Source organism: Episyrphus balteatus, chromosome 2 (genome assembly GCF_945859705.1).
Source record: "Episyrphus balteatus chromosome 2, idEpiBalt1.1, whole genome shotgun sequence".
NCBI classification, from domain to species: domain Eukaryota; kingdom Metazoa; phylum Arthropoda; class Insecta; order Diptera; family Syrphidae; genus Episyrphus; species Episyrphus balteatus.
Window position 1 is genome coordinate 20,720,395 of NC_079135.1, and position 19,647 is coordinate 20,740,041.

General features: G+C 28.4%; 1 protein-coding gene across 4 annotated transcripts in view; it reads right to left on the bottom strand.

Moving 5' to 3' along the window:
- The window catches only part of LOC129909069 (transient receptor potential cation channel subfamily A member 1), a 67,058-nt gene that overhangs the window by 14,285 nt on the left and 33,126 nt on the right, over positions 1-19,647 (bottom strand). For 2 of the 4 annotated variants that reach the window (XM_055986014.1, XM_055986016.1), the window contains 7 exons: positions 15,962-16,052; positions 15,584-15,779; positions 14,978-15,085; positions 11,929-12,117; positions 7,627-8,436; positions 6,221-6,535; positions 5,952-6,065 (listed from right to left, as the gene is read on the bottom strand). In XM_055986014.1, the coding sequence (XP_055841989.1) occupies positions 5,952-6,065; positions 6,221-6,535; positions 7,627-8,436; positions 11,929-12,117; positions 14,978-15,085; positions 15,584-15,779; positions 15,962-16,052 (1,823 nt within the window). Of the gene's footprint in view, positions 1-5,452; positions 5,561-5,951; positions 6,066-6,220; positions 6,536-7,626; positions 8,437-11,928; positions 12,118-14,977; positions 15,086-15,583; positions 15,780-15,961; positions 16,053-19,251; positions 19,367-19,647 lie in introns of those variants that run through there. The other 2 variants (XM_055986017.1, XM_055986015.1) reach the window with 2 other exon arrangements.

The following is a 19,647-nucleotide window of genomic DNA, read 5'->3' on the forward strand; positions in this document are numbered from 1 at the left end:
AAGTTTTAAGCATTCAAAGTTGAGAAGTGATGGTAGCAATGTGGAAGAGGATTCATTTATATAAATCTAGCACAGTTTTATGTTTGTAATTTATGTACCCTATGTGTACCCTTATAAAATAAGTACCTAATGATTTACATGGTAAAATTTAGAATGAATATTTCTTGATTCAAATATATTTATGAAAAAAAAAAGATATTACAAAATCTGACTTCTAATTAAAAAAAAAAATTAAAATTAACTGTACCTGCAATCATAAATACTTAAATACAAAAATAAAAAAGGATTTTTTTTCTTAGCCCTATCGAACCCAAGCTATGTATAAAAAACTAATTTTTTATAAATAATTTTTTGGAAAAAAAGTTTTAAAATTAATTTGGTATGCCATTTTGTAGAAATCACTAATCAACATCTAAAAACAAAATTTCAAAAAATTCAATGTCTCGTTTTCGAAAATTTTTTTAGAAATCAAAAAATTATTTTTTTGGAAATTTTATTTTTGGTTTATATTTAAATTATATAAATGCTTCTTCACAAAAAGTTTCGTTGAAATCGAATAAGCACTTTCGGAGACAATCGGATTTAAAAAAAAAAAACGGTTCTATGGCAGGTACCGTTAATAATGATTTTCAAAAATTTTTTTATTTTTAGCTCAGACCAAATAAAATTTTTTTTACGAATGACAATACTTTGTATCAACTATACCTAATATGTACCTAACTGCAGTCGATTCTTAATCCCACTAAAGCAAATGGTCATTAGAACTGTGTCGAAGCGAAAAACTTTCCAATATCCTTTTTAAGTATTTTTTAGGAGAGGAATTCGTAGTTAAAAGTTTAAAATAGCTCTGCTTGCCATAAACGAATTTAAAAATGGCCGAATATTCCACGGCGTCTCTATTTTAAATTGCTTCAAAGAGTGATAAGTTGGTTGATATAAATTGCGAGCGTTAGCGAGCAAGAAAATTTTTTTGAAGAAACAAATTTTAACCATTGTTAGGCTTTATACAAAAAATTATTTCGTACAATTTTATATATAAAACATTGAAAAATGGACTTTTTCTCGCACTGAAATTTTGTAGCAGAAAATTGATAGGTAGGGGAAGGTGGCCTAAAATGGCCCCCCTAAGGAAAATGTCCTGTATCTCGAAAAATAGTAGCATTCAAACTTAAATGCTATATACTTTTCAAAGTTTAATATATTACTCTCACATTTTTTTCATTAGCGAGTTAAAAAAGTTCCAAAAAGTATTTAATTTTTTTAATTTTCAAGACGTCTACAAATTTCACTGATCAAATTTACCCGGGTAAAATGGCACACTGTCCAAATATACGTTATTTTAAATGCGAAATTGAGTAAAAGGGCTCCTTTCCCATTTTCTTGGAACAAGTGGTGCTTAATCCCCCCAGATCTTTCACCGAGTCATTTAAAACCCAGTTCATGTTGGTTGCTCGTCTCGTTTTTGTAGTTTTTGCAACTTTGAATGTTTTGGATGCTTTTTTCCAGGTTTTTTGACGGAATCAAGAGCTTTCCTCAGTCCAGGACTTCCTCTCTGTACATCGTTCATAAAGAGCAACTATTTTCACTTTAAAAAATGAAAATGTGAAAAAAAATTTAAAATGGCATGTGAAATAGGTATGCCATTTTACCCGAGCACTAAGTAGGCCATTTTGCCCATTTTGAGTTTTTTGAATTTAATTTTTACACCAAAAAATTTAAAATCGTTTTAAACCAACTTATTTCAGTAAATTAATAAGAAATACTTCCTGCTTACATACATTAACTTCTTTTTCCAAAATACAATGTTTTTTATACTTTTTTTTTGCAAAAACACTTTCACAAAATTATAACGAGTGTACTTTTTGAGGTGGATAGAGACAATTTGACCCGTCAAATTTCAAATAATAGCTTGAAGTTGCTGAAATTTCGTATATGTTGGTTTTGCCAGATAAACTAAAGAATCGCGTTCATAAAACTTTCTAATTATTTTCGATTCTACGATTTCTAGCCAGGGGGCCATTTTACCTTGGGGTGCCATTTTAGGCCACTTTCCCCTACATTCTATCTATTGAGTTCTAAATGAAATTGACAATACTTAAAAACAAAAATTTTTAATAATCCAAGTTATTTGACATGAGCTAATTATACTTCACTTTGAAATTTAACAATAAACTGAAATTGTTTAATCTTATAGTTTGAAACAAAAAAATAACGAAATGTTGTACATGTTGTACTGCACTCTGAATCAGTGTTGCCGCTTTAAAAAATCAAAAAGGGGCCAAAAAAGGGTCCCGAGACAAAAAAAGGGGCCAATCATAAAATTTCGTGAAGTAAAAAAAAAAAATTATATAAACATCACCGAAGACATATCATAAACTTTTAATGATAAAATAAATTAATTAAAAAAAAAAAACAAACAAAACAGTTCTTGACAAAATATGTATATGCAAATATACTTTCGATATTTATACACTAATTTGGACTTTGGTCTACCCAGTTTTCATGATATTTTCCTGGTTTTATTGAATCAAGGGCTGTCATCAAGGAACTGCTATGTTTACAATTAATGTATTTTCGTAAATTTTCGTAAGCTTATATTTTTTATCAGTGTCAGTCTGAAAACTACTCTTTCCGCTGAGGCGGAAACCCGCGATAGCATGCCAAAATACTTCTACACCATGAATTTCAAAAAATGTTTCAAGAACCTTGTCCGCAGATCCAGCCTCAAGCATTTTATATTTCTCAATTATTTTCTCGGAATTTAATTCGACTAAATGCTGGAAATCAGAAACCAGATCTAAGTTCCTAATTGAAGCCAACTGTTCTATCTTTTATAATTCTCCATAATTTTTCATCTTTTAAAACAAAAAGTTTAGCAAAAAATAAAAAGGGGCCATTTTGAATAATTTTTGAATAAATACATTTATTTTCGCTTATATACAGGATTTAAGCTTAACATAGAACAAAAGTGGGTAACAATAGGTCTGTTTAATGAAAAAAATCTAGGACAGAACAAAACAGAGCAGCACAAATTTGTAAATACTGTCAGAACAAGAAAGAACAGAAAAGTTTAACTTCGTATTTAGCACGATTGACATGTTGTTTATATCAGTTGCAAAATTTGTAGTTCAAAATAATTTCTTGAAATGATTTTTTACTAAAATAAATGATTTACTAGCACTTTTAACATTCCAGTTATCTTTTTTTTTTTTTTGTTATTTTTCAAAATCGTTAAGAAATTCGCTTTTATAAATCTTATTTTCTCTTATTTGTATCACAATCAAACAAACAGCTGACAATTGACACTTTTAACTCACTTGCTCTACCCCAACAATAGGAGCAGAAAAACTTGAACTTTTCTGTGCTGAAAAACTTCATGGAACATAAAATGACAGAATATAGAACAAGTTGGGGTGTGCTTTTTTTCATGAAACACAAAAACTTGTACTTTTTGGATCTTTTCTGTACTTTTCTGTGCGGATCAGATTCATTTAACAGACCTAATAGTTGTGTTCACCGAGGATTTTTCTAAATCAGAACAGGATAGGACAGCACAGTTTCGTGAGAAACGTCAGAACAAGTTATAACAGTCATTCAAACATCAGTTGTCCAAATTAAAAAAACAAATTGTAAATTATATGAATTTTTTGTTTATCGGTTTTCGTTTTTTTTTTTCTATTTTTTTGTGTTTTTACTGCGAAAAAATAATTAAAAATTGTTTTTATTTATAAAAACTACGAGCACCCGAGAATAATTCGCACAATTAAATCTAAACAAAAAGTAAAAATGACAGCTTTGCTTTTGACACTTCTCACGAGTCTGTTCTAACCTGATCTGACTCAAAAGCAAGAACAGAAAATCCTGTTCTAAACTGTTCTAGATTTGTCAATGAACAGCAAACTAGAAAAGTTCAGCACAGAAAAAATCTCAATGAACAGCAAAAAGCTGTACTTTTCTGCCTAGAACAGTCCAGCACAGCGTCAGTGAACACAACTAATAACAAGCAACTGAAGATATCTCGGACAGCAGAAAAGATGTCAGAAAGATTTAAATAGATTTAACGTTAGTTAGTTAAACCCCATAACCCCCCCCTCCTCCTAAAAACGGCTATGGTTACTAACTATCGATAGTTCAAATCATTCGATAGTTGCCATCACTATTCCGCAGTCAACATAACAAATTTAACAAAGCAAAGTGCTAAAAAAGCAATCTCATTTTTTTGGCTCGAAAAAAAATTAAATTGCATTTTCAACCTCCTGCGTTATTTTTCGTGTTTTTTACGTTAAGCTAAATGTATACTATTTACTTTCAAATATAATTCAATGTGATATGCAAAACATCGTTTTAATTTTTATTTATTTTTTTTTTCCACAATTATGTCAGTTTTGATTTATATCAGATTAATGAGTTGAACATTCAAAAACATGACGTTCTTAATTTAGTTTTGAAACAAAATTGCATAATGCAGGATGTAAGTACTTTAATATTACTGGGATATGCGATGTAAATGTATTGTTAGCTTAGTAACAGTGGTGTATTATAGGTAATTAAGAATTGAATTTTCAATGGTTCTGATAGTAATATATTTTGACATACTTATGTACATGTCATTCGGGTGAATAAACTTACCCTTGATTGAAGCAAAATGTTAACTGAATTGATTCCAAAGAGACATTTATAGGTACTAAGTAACTGTTAATATATTAAGTGAATTTTTAACTTAAGTCGTCCTTGGTACTATAAATGTACATTTTAGACCACCTAAAATTAAGTGGATTTCTGCATGGTTTTTTTTTTATAATGACTTCCGTCTTAAATTAAGTAAAAATCCATTTAATTTAAGATGAAAATCTTCTTTTTATCATAAGACTTTTAAAATGTTAGTCATATTTTGATAATTCAGAACTCATTTGATAAGTCGGCTAGTTTTCTTTTTATTTTTTACATATTTTATCGGATTTAATTTTAATCTGCAATAAATAAATTGAAGCTTGGCTTTAAAGCAGGACGTTTACGATGAAAAGCATGTTTAGACTTTGTACACTTTTTGGCCTCTTGTTCAAGGGAAGATAAAATACATATTTCTTTAAAATTTTTTGTGCACAGTTGGTTAATTAAACACTCAAAGTAAAACCTATATTTACATTATACTTATTCAATATGAAAATTGTGATAATATTGACAATTTATTTTCATTATTTATTAAACTTGACATAGGACAAGACGTTTACAATTTTATAGCATTTATGTTTCTATTTTATTAGCGCAAAATTTTAAACGATTTAGTAAATTATTAAAGCTTTTAGTAAGTTACTGAGTTAAAAATCGGTCCGCTTTTTGGCTAAGTAACTTACCAAAATGGCTTTAGCAATTTACTTAACCGTTTACAATTTTGCGCTATTACGTTTTTTTTTTTTAATTATGAGTTTTTTTTTAAGTGAATTAAACTCACATTCGACACACAAAGTGGGGATTGATTCCACGATGGATTATTAAATGCAATGCGTTTCAATTCAACTTCTTCCGCTGACAATTGAAAAGGCCAAAATGAATATTTGATCTTAAAGTAAAAAAAAAATTTTAAAATTAACAAAAAAAAAAAAATATTATATAATATAATTTATATGTCATTTATAAGAGCTGCCACCAGAATTTTGTCTTCAAATTGATGACGTCAAAATTTATTTAAAGGCTTTTTTTATGATTCTGTAGGTATAAAGCAAGACTCAAAATCAAATCACGGCACCACTTCTCTCACTTCTCATTCTCATATTAAATCACAAGTTGTACAAAAAAGAAAGATTACTAAGTTTACTATTAGATACAATTAATTAGAAAAAAAAAAAAAAAATAAAATAACGAAAAAACAAATAGAAAACTCATGCAAAACAAATTTAAAACAAATTTTAAACCAAAACCTAATCAATTTTTTTTTTTTTTTGTAATCTTACATTTAAGGCTGGCAAAGGTACTAGATTATCTAACACATCAGTTGGTTCGCCTGTTTTTTCATCCACTTGTGAAAACATAAATGGACATTGTAGATATGCAAACGAATATTTGATCTATATAATAGAGCCGGATTATATATTTTTTTTTTACATGTTTGCATAGGTATCAAAAAATTCGATTTATGAATTGTAATAGAAGTAACGGATTTAAATTAAAAAACTGAAAACAAAATAGGACAAAAAAAATATTTATAAAACCTTCAACTCACATAAAAACTCTTTGAATCTTTTTTGCAATTTGCTTTCGTTATGCATTTATCCTGAACAGCCTCGAATACTTTTGGCATCGATGCTATTAAGGCCAACGTCACACAAGGATGTTTATCTGATCTGAGTCGCATCACTTCGCTGGCTCGTTCCTCGTGTGTTACCATTGCTAAAGCAGCCTCAGGATATTTATAGTAAATAGCATAGTCAATGGCACTCATATCCATGTAGTTGTAAATGAGTTTGCTACCCATAGACAAAAGGACACTTATCGCATGGGGTTTATTTTCCATTGTGGCCAGGTGTAGAGCGGTGTTCTGTGTGTGGGCGAAAAAGGATATAAATTAAATTTTGGATATTTTTAAAATTTCGTCTATTATGAGGAAGGAAGAAATATTTTCGCTTAAATATTGAAATAAATAATTAAATAAGATGCATAGCAATATTTCATTAACTTTTTATTACGAGAAGAAATCGAATTTCAAAAAAAAAAAAATAATACTCTCAAAATCTGTTCACGGAGAAAAAGACGCATAATTTTATGCGGATTTCTGCCTGTTTTTTTGTGGAAATCCACTTAATTTAAGATGAAAACATTTTTATTTTTATGATAACTAAGAAAATTTTAATCTTAAATTAAGTGGATCTCCGTTTAATTAAAAACGCGCGGAAATCATCTTGGAAAAAAAAACACGGAGAAAAAGACCACCTAAAATTGAGCGGAATTCTGAATGTTTTTTGTCAAGATGACTTCCGTCTTAAATTAAGCAAAAATCCACTTAATTTAAGAAGATTCTTCTTCTTAGTTTTTTGATAGCTAAGAAGATTTTCATCTTAAATTAAGTGGATTTCCGCTTAAATTAAGACGGAAGTCATCTTGGAAAAAAACTATGCAAAAATCCGCCTAAATTGATGATACTTTTATGATAACTAAGAAGATTTTCATATAAAATTAAGTGGATTTCCGCTTTTTTTGCAGAAATCCGCATAATTTTATGATACTTTTATGATAACCAAGAATATTTCCTTCTTAAATTTAGTGGATCTTGGAAAAAAACTATGCAGAAATCCGTCTAATTTTATGTATTATGGTACTTTTATGATAACTTAGAAGATTTTCATCTTAAATTAATTGGATTTCCGCTTTTTTAAGCTTTTTTAAGACGAAAGTTATCTTGAAAAAAAAACATGCAAAAATCCGCCTAATTTTATGATGATTTTGTGATAACTTAGAAGATTTTCATCTTAAACTAAGTTGATTTCCACTTTATTTAAGACGGAAGTCATATAAGGAAAAAAACCAAGAAAATCCGTTTAATTTTAGGTGGTCTTTTTTTCTATGTCTGTTCATGTAACAAAATTCAGAAAATTAAGCTTTTTTATATTAATAAAATATTATATATCTTACCCCATCTTTATCCACTTGATCTAGCAAATGTGAATGTACCGAATGCAATAGTTCGATAGTTTGCGTGAAACCTGACATGGCGGCCAATTGTAGTGGATTTCTTCCATTATGATCCCGATGCAGAAGAGCTCCTCTATTTAACAACAATTGCACAACTCTCGTATGTCCTTGTTGTGAAGCTATATGCAATGGTGTCAAACCCTCTCCATCACTTTCGTTGATTATAAAAGAACCTTTCTCCGAGTCTAATAACTGCCTCACTGTATTATACCTTCCATAACGTGCCGCAAAATGCAATGGACTTTCATTGTTATTATTTTTCAAATTAATACATGCACCAAGTCTTATTAAATTTTCCAATGATCGAATATGTCCATCACGACTTGCATAATGCAATGGTGAACAACCCATACTATCTTTTTCATTTAATAATTGTATTAATTGACCATGTGATTGAATTTTATTAACTTCTTCGGCAAATTCTGGCAAACGTCCTCCATTCATTATAACAAAATGTAAAACGTTTCTTGCAGTGGAATCTTTTTTGGAAATATTTGCTCTCAAACGAATAAGAGTGTGGACGGTTTTCCAGGCACTACGTGATGCAGCCAATAACAATGGTGATCGATGTTCTTTGTCTAATGCATCAATGTCAGCTCCTTCAGAAACTAAATATTCAACAATTTCTGGATGATCAAACATTGCTGCACAATGAAGTGGGGTCATATTTTGAACATCCGTACAGATTAGACAGACTTTTTTCTCGAACGGTTGCATATGGAACATAAGTTTGACAATGTCAATAGCACCCTAGAATGAACAAAAAAAATAAGATATGTAATAAGAATTTTCAAAATTATTATTGTATTCAGAGATTTGTACTGTGTAATTATAAATAAAATTATAAGGAAAATTTTTACATGATTTTGAACTTCAATGTGGAGTCCGACAGGGGATCTGGACAAGAATGATATAAATTTATCAGCCTGGAGCCCTGAAAATTCCTTTTCTTCGGTTTGATGGAAAATAGAATATTTCTCAACATCATCTGGTAAAAAAGGAGAGAATTCCCGATATCTTGGGATATCTCTAGCATGTCCGTACCGAAAGCGGATCGGAATAAGACCTCAACAGAAGAAGCAAAGGCTGCATTCGGGGTAATGCACAATATTAAGTCATTCAGTTTGACTGTTGCACTGTAATGTGAAACCCGTACTACTAAACGGACACAAAGAAACTGCTAATGTTTGTAAATCAAGATTACCCAGCCAAGTTCAGCAACTTTGACACAACACCCTTACTTACAGAATCAATTTCGTAAATTTTTTTTGATCAAGTCTAAGGGGCAATTGAATCGCTTTCTCTTCATAAACAACATAAGTCAATGACTATTAACTTTTCCGAAGCAAAACAAATAATATTTTATGTTTTAAATGTTGACATTCCACAACACTACAAATTTAGAGTATGCCGAGTTATAATCTAGCTTAATATGCATTAATAAAAACGCTAAAATTTAACTTGTTTTTTAAGTCTTAACCGGTTTTAAAGCTTTAAAAGCTGTTCCTGAAAAGTAAATGCTCATATATGGCTTATATTGTTTCTGAAATAAACGATTCAATTATTTTAGTTTCATAGCAACTTAACATGAGTTGTTCCTGAGATATAGGGCTTTAAAGATCACCAAACCGTAACTGACTCACTCATTGACAAGATTATGGAGCATTTTTCGTTATCGTAGAAACTTAAAATTTTTCGTAGTGATGGTCTTGTGATTTTATATAGAGAAAAAAATTTGAGAGTTTTTATTCAGGGGGAGTCGTAATTGCTTTTTTCCGTTGAATTACTACGAACCATGAAGAAGTACTCACTTTTTTGATTATAGAGTTGTGAAATATAACTGAATGGTAGAGCTGGTGGTTAGTACAAAGAAAACATTTTTAAGTTTGAGATTTTTTTTTCAGAGACATTCGCCAATTTTCTCTAAATTTATATAAAACATTACTGAGCTTTTCTGATTATTGTAGAGACTTGGAACTTAAAAATTAATTACACGCACACAAGAATGGTTGCGAGTTGTAAGTCCATTGGCTGTTGCATGTATGATATGTAGTGCCACAAAATTTATTTTTTTTTTTTTATTATACATAGCTTTATTTCGTTTTCATTTCATGATTTGCTGGCCGGTATTCTGAATATTACAAGTAAGGACTTCTTTTTATCTAAGACAACCTTTATTATTTTGACAATCAATATTTTAATTTTAATTAATTTTTAATTGTATAGCCGACGAATATTTTAATTTTATTATTTACATTGGGGGTCACTGTGGTGTATGTGTACTTTTTTTATCTTAAAGCTAATTTTTCTCTTCTTGTTGCAAGACAAGTCCATTATAATAATAGTTCTTAATTGTTACTTTAATAAATACTTTATGAAGGTACATGTATTGTACATCGTGAGAAAAGGTTTTAAAATTTTTGGAAAATCCTTGAGTTAGACCGCATACATTATGATAGTAAAATTTTTGGAAAAGTTGTTCTCGTGAGTCTATATTAATATAACTTTGTTATACTCAAAAACTTGTTGGACTGATTACAAAACGGAATTTTAAAATTCCGTAACACCCCAAAAATCTGGATTTAAGACCAAAAATGTTTTTTTTTTGAGACTTTGCCTATTGCATAAAACCTAAATTCGTCAAATTTTCTCCAATTTTACATTTTTATTAATTTTCTTAGCTAAGTTCCAACTGATTTAAAAAAATTTTTGGAAATGAATATTATCTAACAATATTTTTTTAAATGTGCAATAAATTCTACAAAACGTGATAGGTCTCTGTCCGCATTTTTTTTGTATCCTTTTTTCTCACATAGTGTAATTTTGCATCATTAAAAATAATAGTTTTCAAAAATGTACAGAGTTAAAAAAATGAAAAAAACTATACAGTCCCTGGCTATATTATAAGACGCACTGTGGATTTTTCATAAATTCATGGATTGTAGTAGGTTAAATGCAAAATTTTGTATTTTAAACCTTATGGATAGTAACTCTCATTTAAGAAACATATTATGTTGGTCTTTTTTCAATTTTCTTTAGACATATTGCATTGCAATTTCGTAATATTTTTTGTGCAGCATGAAAGAATTTTTAACGTATTCTCATGTGCTGCATCACGGGGAGTCATTTCGTGGCTAAACAAGCTTTAAACTTCTATTGAAGTGTACCAATAGCTTATTTTTTAAGTTTGCCACACTTTTACCATTGGTAAGAGATTTTGTTGAATAATTTTCATCCAATAAATATAATTTTTTTGAATAAATATTATGTTTTTTAATTTATAAAAATTAGATCCAAAGAACTGCAGTAAAATGTTTAAAACAATGGTTAATTTTGATTTTGTTTAAAAATTCTACAAGTGCGTCTAATAATATTGCCAATGACTGTATACCATTTACGTACATCATAATTTTTATAAAGAAAGTTTTGGTGAGTTAGCGTCAAATTTTTTTCTACTATGCATTATGTGTCCTTGTTTTATCCTTAAAAAAAAAAAAAAAAAAAAAAAAAAACAAAACCATATGACAGTACTAAGGTATTGAATTGTGCTGTTTTGATTACAAAACAGAGAAAAAAATGATTACATACAGACTTAAAAATTATGTATTTGTCAATATAAAAAAAAAACGAACATAACTACTCTTCCTTTTGATCAGGAAAGACCAATTTAATATATTAAAAGTATCGGAAACCTAAAGGCAAGAAACAGATATCCGAAAAGAGATATATATGCATTAAATTAGTCCTATTGGATTAAAGAAAGAATAGAAGAATATGTAAAATTGAAATAATACAAATTGGTTCATTTGTAGATGAGGAAACTATTGAAAAGTTTCAAAGAGATAAAAACTTAAAATGACAAAAAAAAAAAAAGAACTTAAGAAAAAAATTCTCAGAGGCGAATGTCAAGAAACTAAACGAACATCATGAATAAAATGTATATGATGATTTAATGCAAATAGAGTTCACTTTAACAAATGTCCTTTATTCCCCACCATGCATGTATAGGTACGGTTTAGTTGGAAAATTTTTCTGCACGAGCAAAGATAGTTTCTTATTTTTTGTCTTTTTACTGAGGACATTTTAAGTTAAATTTAAATTTCAGATAGTTTTAAATTCTTGTAGAAACTTCATAGTAAAGATATGGTTCAAGTCACATGAGTTATAAAATGTATGAGAAAAATTGCATTGTTTATCTATACAAGTTATTTGATTAAAAATTAAAGGGTATATTTTGTTTACCTGTGCACAAGCCAGATGAACTGGTGTTGATAAGTCGTGTTGTTGTGTTGATATTTTAGCTCCTGACTTTAGGCACAATTCCACAGCCTTTATATCACCTCCATGTACAGCTGAATGTAATGGAACATTACCTTCCGAATCGTAAAAGGATAACATTTCTTCTCTTGTACATCCTCGTGATTCTCCCCACTGCTTATTTATGTGAAAGAATAAAATTATAAAGATATAGATAGATAAATTTAGATTTTAAAAGTGTATTTTTAACATTTAAAATAGATCAGGGAAATGGGCTTAAAAAAAAAAAAAAAAAAAAAAACAGAACAAAACAAAAAGTAATTAACTGCTTAAAAATGAAAAATTAAATTCATGACTGAATGGCACGTACATTTTTAGTTAAATTTTTTGCTATAGGCTTTAGTTCTAGAATGAAGAATTGATAATTTAGATATAGTATTAAAATCATTTACATATGTAATGTATATAATTTAATTAGTTAATTGGATTATGAAATGATAATACATTTTAAATCTCGGTAAAGCGATTGTCAATGCAAAAGATAAATACTATAAATTAAATAATAAATTATTTAATTTTTTTCTAAAACCAATTATTTTATTTCTATCTTTCATTTAAAAAAGTAGTACTGTACTTTCCTTGTTAAAAAATCCAACAGGGGTAAACAAAAATCTCTGCATTAATTTGAACAATGTATTATAAAATAAAGGAAAAGGAGCAATATTGGGTGATTTGTATAATAACACTGGTCGGAAAAAAAAAAAAAAAAAAATCGGGAGCCAGAACTTTGTTAGGTGATTTTAATTGACTTTAGTGTGCTGAATTCAAAACCGTTCACACATTTGTTCTATCACGTCTAGTTTTTGAGCTACACTCCTCACTATTTTCACTATAAAGTCCCAAAAACTTATTTTCAATTAAGTTCTTTTCGATATTTAGTCAAAAATATATACATATTTTTCCGTAAAATGTTGCTTATTTTAAGTCCAAATCAGAAAACGCAATCTGGCATTTGGTTCAAAAAACCATTCATTACTTTGAAAAAATAAAAACAAGCAAGATTTTGAGATACATATTTAACATAAATTACTTTTTCAATAGTTTTTAAAAAGAAAAAATAATTTTGAATATAAATACATAAATACCTTAAGGACGTGTGAATATGGCGTTTTGAGATTGCGTAGGTAAAAATGCAAAAAAAATAACATAACGGTGATGTAATTCAACGTCAAATTTACCCAAACAACTCGTTTTTGACCTGTTAATATTCAAGTTTTTTAAAAACGTGACTTGCCAGTGAAATTTTGACTTCGGATTCGGACTCAGCACACAAAAATCCTTTAGAAAAGTAGGATTTGGTTCAAGCTCTTCGTATATACAATATTAAGGTTTTAAAATTATTTTCAAACTTTTTTTTTAACATTTAAGTTCAGAGTGGAATATTTTTTTTTAATAATAGCCGAATAGTCAAAAAATCAAATTTTATGCTTAGCAAATTAAAAAATGCGCCAATTTCCGCTATTTTCTTCAATTTTATGTGTTTCTTTTTCCACTTAGGGCAGTGGTTAAAACTACAGCACTAATTGTTTTTAACTTTCAATATTGGGTTTCAAGATCTACGAACTCAACATATAAAATTTCGACTCTTCAACTTTATAATTGTGGCAGTCAGTGAGTGGTTTACAAAAGTGAACTTGTTCCACTATTTAGTAAGTGATTTGTTAAACTAGAGATACAAATATTGGAGAGTCACTGTGGTGTATGCGCAATTTTTTGAATGTAAAAATCTTAATGCAAATTGCTTTATTCATAAGTGAGTATTCAAATTGTTAAGTCGGAAAGACGTATTAATGTTTCTTTAGTTCAAATGGCAAAATGCATAGTTGTGTTATTTTTAACAGAAACTTTTACGTAAACTTTTAAAATAAAAAAAAAAAAATAAAGTCACCTCATTATAAGTATGATCTAAGCTGCAAAAACATGTTTCGAAAAAAGCACTCAAAGTCTGAATAGGATTATTATACTGTAGTCAAAAAGTATAAGAAAATTGGAATTTAAATTGAATTTGTATTTCGAAAAAGACATTTATTTTTTTTTAATAGTAGGTATTTCTGTTTCTAACATAAGAAAAAACTTTCATGATCTCTCATTTTCTGTAAAAGTTATTTTTACGTTTTGTAAGTAACCAAAAGTGCTTTATGTTCTGATTCGGAAGAGGAGATATAAACCGATTCGAAAAAGGAATTGAAATCCATTTCAGAAATAAATTTTTCGACTGCGGACGAAATACACCGAACCAAATCTCGTATAGCTCATATAGAAGAACTAAATTTGGTTATTTTTCAAAGCGATAAATCTGCACAAAATGTTAAGTTGTTTCGTAAATCAATTTAATAAATAATAGAGAAAACTTCCAAACACTGACTCGAAAAACAAAAATTTGTTTAAAAAGTTTTTTTTTTAATTCGAAAGTTTTTTTGTTGCATTTTTACCTTCATGGAATTTCAAAATTTGATTTTAAATTTGAAATTTTGTTTAAATTTGTTTTTCGTTTAATAACTTGTAAACTGAATTTAAATTCTTGAACTATGTAAGTATAATTTTAAAACAGGGTTTAGTTCGAGACAAATATGTATATTAAATAATGAAAAACCTTAAACGGATTAATATTGTACCTTAGTGAAATGTACATAATTTATTTGTTAGCATGAGTTCAGTAAAAAAATCATAAATAAATACGAAAAAAATAAGAAAATGAACAAAGGAACCTAATTTAATATGCATTATGTGTATGGTAAATATTTTTTAATATTTGTTAAAGCATGCAAAATGAATTTCAAGCAACAACCAAATATGCCGAATGAACCACAAAACCAAAAAATAAAAAATAAAAACGAAAAAGACAGACTAAAACCAAGCAAAATTTTATTTCAATTTCATAAAATTTTCATCTTCAAATAAACTTCAAGTTATCAAACTTCAACAAAGACAAGAAAAAAAAAATACAAAAAAACCGAAATTATTATTTACTCGCCTGAAAAAATACTTCCATTGTTTTGGAGCTAGCATTTTTTGCGGCTTCATGAATGGGATAGTAACCATTATTGCAGGGTTTACGAGGGCATGCATCGAACTCAGTTATCTGAAATAATATTTTTTTGTGTTTGGTTTCTTTTTTAATATACAAAAGGAAAATAAATAAAATGTATCGATGCACATAAAATGGTTTTATATAAAATTTGATATAACACAATATTTATGAAAACATACACTCATTCAATTGGAAGGTGGAATCACTGAATTAATTTTATAATTTTTCATTTAATTTGTAAAAAAAAAAAATGAATATAATACATTAAAATTTAAATTAAATAATTTTTAAAGCTGTCTATTCAATTTAAATTAATTTTAAAAAAATGCCAATATTTTGATTCAGCTCTTTTTCAAAATGTTCTTTATTTTTTAATCTAAAAATTCATATTCACAATCCTGATGTAAAAATTCTAGGACATACTCACGAACACTCATTGAAAATTTCATACCAAATAACATCTTAACTGATTTTATATAAATTTTACTTTAAGCTTTATCTAATATTTAGGAAAAAAAAAAATTAAAGAAAAAACAAGTCCTTTCATACCAAAATCCTTGCACATTCCTCATGATCATAAATAGCTGCCAAATGCAATGCTGTTCTACCATGTTCGCCACCTTGTTGTATGTCAATCACATTGCGATGTTTGCCCATTGCTTTCAAAGCCTTAACCTTATTCAACTCGGTGGCAAGGTGCACTGGAGCTTGCTTTTTCTCATTGAGCAAACCCGTGTTGACAGGACTAGAAAATTTTTGGATTAGAGAAGAGATATCAAAATACAAAGTTTATTTATAAATGAATTTCCAATTAAACTTGTGTTTCAAATCAAAAGAGAGAATCATGATAGTGACATCCTTCGAGTAGTTATAAATTTATGAATATGTATTTTGTTCAATGTACACTATATAATACTGCGTACTTACATTGATAAAAGGTAATCCAACGCATCAAAGGAATCATTTTCTACAGCAGCATGAAGTGGCGTATTACCAGCACCATCCTGAGCATCGAAATCTAAAAACAAATATTTGAATGAAATGTTTAATTTTTGTGTTGGTAAATTGTATGGATGAATTTTGAAATAGCAATTAACTTTTTGTGATGTTGTTAGTCATAGTTTTGATTTGTCAAGCGTAAGGATTATAAATGTTCATAAAGAGTGAGGGACAAAATGAATAAATATAATTAACTTTGTTTGCTAACTCAACTATGAAAGGTCAGTAAACCCTAAGCAGATAAAAAAGGGTTAAACATTCTTTGAACTTTTTTTTAACATTGTTTCATTACTTTTTCTTTAATTGAATTTAAAAAGGGGCTTCTATTTTTATACTTTTCCGCCTATTACAGCCATATCAAAGAGCAAGGAGTCAATTCTGGGAATAGTTTGAAAGTCTTCAACAGTTGGATGCAGTAATTTTTGGTTAAAAACGTGTTTCCATTAATACCTTGAGAAAGACCCATCGTAGAGAAAATTAGTTAAACATTTTTTTCGCAGGCTCAAGAATTTTTTGAGGTTTTTCAAAATGGTCGTCCTAGAATTTAAAAAAAAAATGAATTTGAAAGCTCGAACATTCTATTTTTGATTTGTAACGATGAAAATCTTTTTCAAGCTACGTGTTCCGCCCAATCCTATTGAATAGCAACAAAAAAATTTCAAAAATTTTCCGGTTCTTTTTTTTTTGTCCTAAAAACTTGGAAAAATTTGTACCAACTTGATCGGATAACTTGTTCATTCAGCAAGATCTCAAAAGTAGAATGTTTGAGATTTAAAAACCTTTTTTACAATCATTTAAAAAACCTCAAAAAATTTGGATATTTTTGACGTGATAACGTCTTAAAAATCGATGAACCATGGCAGCCACCACAAAAAAGTGACGCCATTTTCTAACGTTACACTCTCGCACTTTCGCAGTGCGGCAAAAAGTTTCAATTTGAAATTAAAAATAAAATATTAGAGATACATACAAAAACCTTTTATATCTTATTTGAAAGATAATAACCTAAAGCTTAATCGAAATGAAGGATTTTTAAAAATTCCGTCATTTAATAGGATAAACAGGGGTAAAACGGAAAGATGAAATTTGGGATCAGATCTAAACGCGAAGTCCTAGAGAATTTATTTTTTTTTTTGCTGTAGATAGATGAGATTAATTTAAGAATAACTGCATTTAAGAAAAAATTCTAAAAAATTTTAAACTAAGCTTTAACGTTTTGTTTGAACGTTGTACAAGTGTTGGGCTATGACAAAATGATGATTTTGGGTAAAGGAATTTTTTTTTTTGACAATTCTAAAGATGACAGGTGAAAGATGAGGGAAAACAAAATTAGGCGTCTGATACGGATTTTTTTCAACACTCTGCGTTTCAAAATATGAATTTCTGAAAAACACCTTGTTTTTTAGGGGTATTTTTGGGTAATTTTTGATTTTTAGCTTTTTTTAGAGCGTTCAAAAAATCTCAAACTTATAGGACATGTAGGTCTTGGCCTTATGCATACATGTGCCAAAACTTGGAATCGTTAAGTGAGTTTTGTCTGAATAACGGAAGAAACAAGTTTTTAATAAACACACTCATTTTTGACCGTTTTTAACCGATTTTCATGGTTTTTTATTTTTCTTTTTTTTTTCTTTAATAGATACAGGAATAAAGTATATGGAGTAATGATAGACCATGATTACGACTATATGCGTGCGAAGTTTCAATCATTTTTGTTAACATAATTTTGAGATAACGGTAAAATAAAATTTTAGAATTCAACAGGTTATAACTTCTGATCAAGAGCAGATAGAAATTTTATTAAACTTTTATGAGCATCCTAATATAACTACCTTTCATTTGGTATATCACACATAACGGTAGACTAACTACAAGCTACACAATGTGAAATCAAGAAACTTACGAAAAACCTCAAAACACCAGTGGAGATCTGTTGCCCCCCGAACAGCCACCAGTGTTGGAAGTACCGTAATCTCAGTCTGGAAATTCCACATGGTTGACTTTAAAAAATTCTAACTTCTCTCGTAGGCATCTTTGAAATGAGATTGATACGTCATATGAAAGGTGAAATAATAAGCCTTTACATGGTGTAAAATTTTGTATAGGTTGTCAAACAAAAAAATTGATTCCATAGCGGTGAACATACAAATAAATGTTTTTTTTTTGCTTTTTTTAATGAAATTTGATCGAGTTCAAAAAATTCTAGCTCTTTTATTAGATGTCTCATAGACCTGACCGATATATATATTTTGAGCTAAGACAATAAGCTTTCACATGGTATAACATTTTTTATGGGTTGTTAGGGGAAAAAATGGAATTAATGACGTGGGAAGATAAAAATTCATGTTTTCTTTGCTTTTTTTTATGAAAATGATTGTTTTCAATAAATTATTTTTATACTTTTTGCGCATTATACAAATTTAAAAATAAAAGAAGAATACTTGGCTTTTAAATTGCATAATTTTTTTGCAAGCTTTTAAAATAATAAAATTAATATAATGAGAAAATAAAAAAGGTATTTTTTTAGCTTTTTCTTGTAAATTATGATTGTTTGAAAAAAAGTAAACTCTTCAATTGACTCATTTTAAACAAAACCACACAACCTGTTTTCGGACGTCATCACGTAAAATCATTGTCCGTAAACCGGCTTTACATTCAACCTCTTTTTTTCACTAGTTTATAAAATCATTGTCGATTTTTGTAATTTTGTGGTGGTTTGACCTTAAAAATCGATAGTTTCGGACATCTATACTTTCAAAAAAGATTTTTGCCTTGTACAGTCAAATTAATTTACAAAAATAACTGTGTACCTTCAGTTTACAATTTAAACAGAAAACAAACAAAATACACGTCTGCAACCCAGACGTACTTGCTCTTATAAATAAAAACTGTTTATAATATTAAAGCTTTTTAAAGCATTCTCACAAGAATTATTTTAATTTTTTTATCTTAATTGATGACAAACAAATAAATAAAATATAAAGAAATGTTGGAAACACATAATTTAAATTGTTCCTCCAAATGATGTTTGCTATTTCTTGTAACAACAAAGAATGTTGGGAATTGTTTTTTTTTTTAACATTTTGGAGCCGTTTTAAAAAAAAATATATTTTTTGTATATCTATGAATAAATATTTTGAAACATTAAAAAAAACATTCGGTTCTAAAGAAATAATTAATGCACCTCTAATTTTGATTCTAAGAAAATTTTATTTCACCTCTAGGGAATCTCCCAAATATCTTTTCTGCAGAGTTGTAAAAAATCATTATCTTTTAAATGTATTTGCTTTCCTTCCAAATTTATGAAAATTAATTTGATTACAAAAATTTAATTGCAAAAACAACAATATTTTGCAATACAAAATTTTGTTTAGTGCAAGTAAACAATTTTATCATTGAAAACAAAATTGAATGCAAAATGCGTGCATTAAATCTTGAAAAGCTATTTGACTATACATTAGCTATTTTAATTTAACACTATTTAAAGTTAACACTTTTTTAAAGTGGAAGTGGTTGCGGAGGTTATAACATCGCAATTCCTATTTGGTATTTGGCTTGTATTAAATTGCTTAACTACTTGTATAATTAAAAACAAACAGCTTAAACCAAGACGA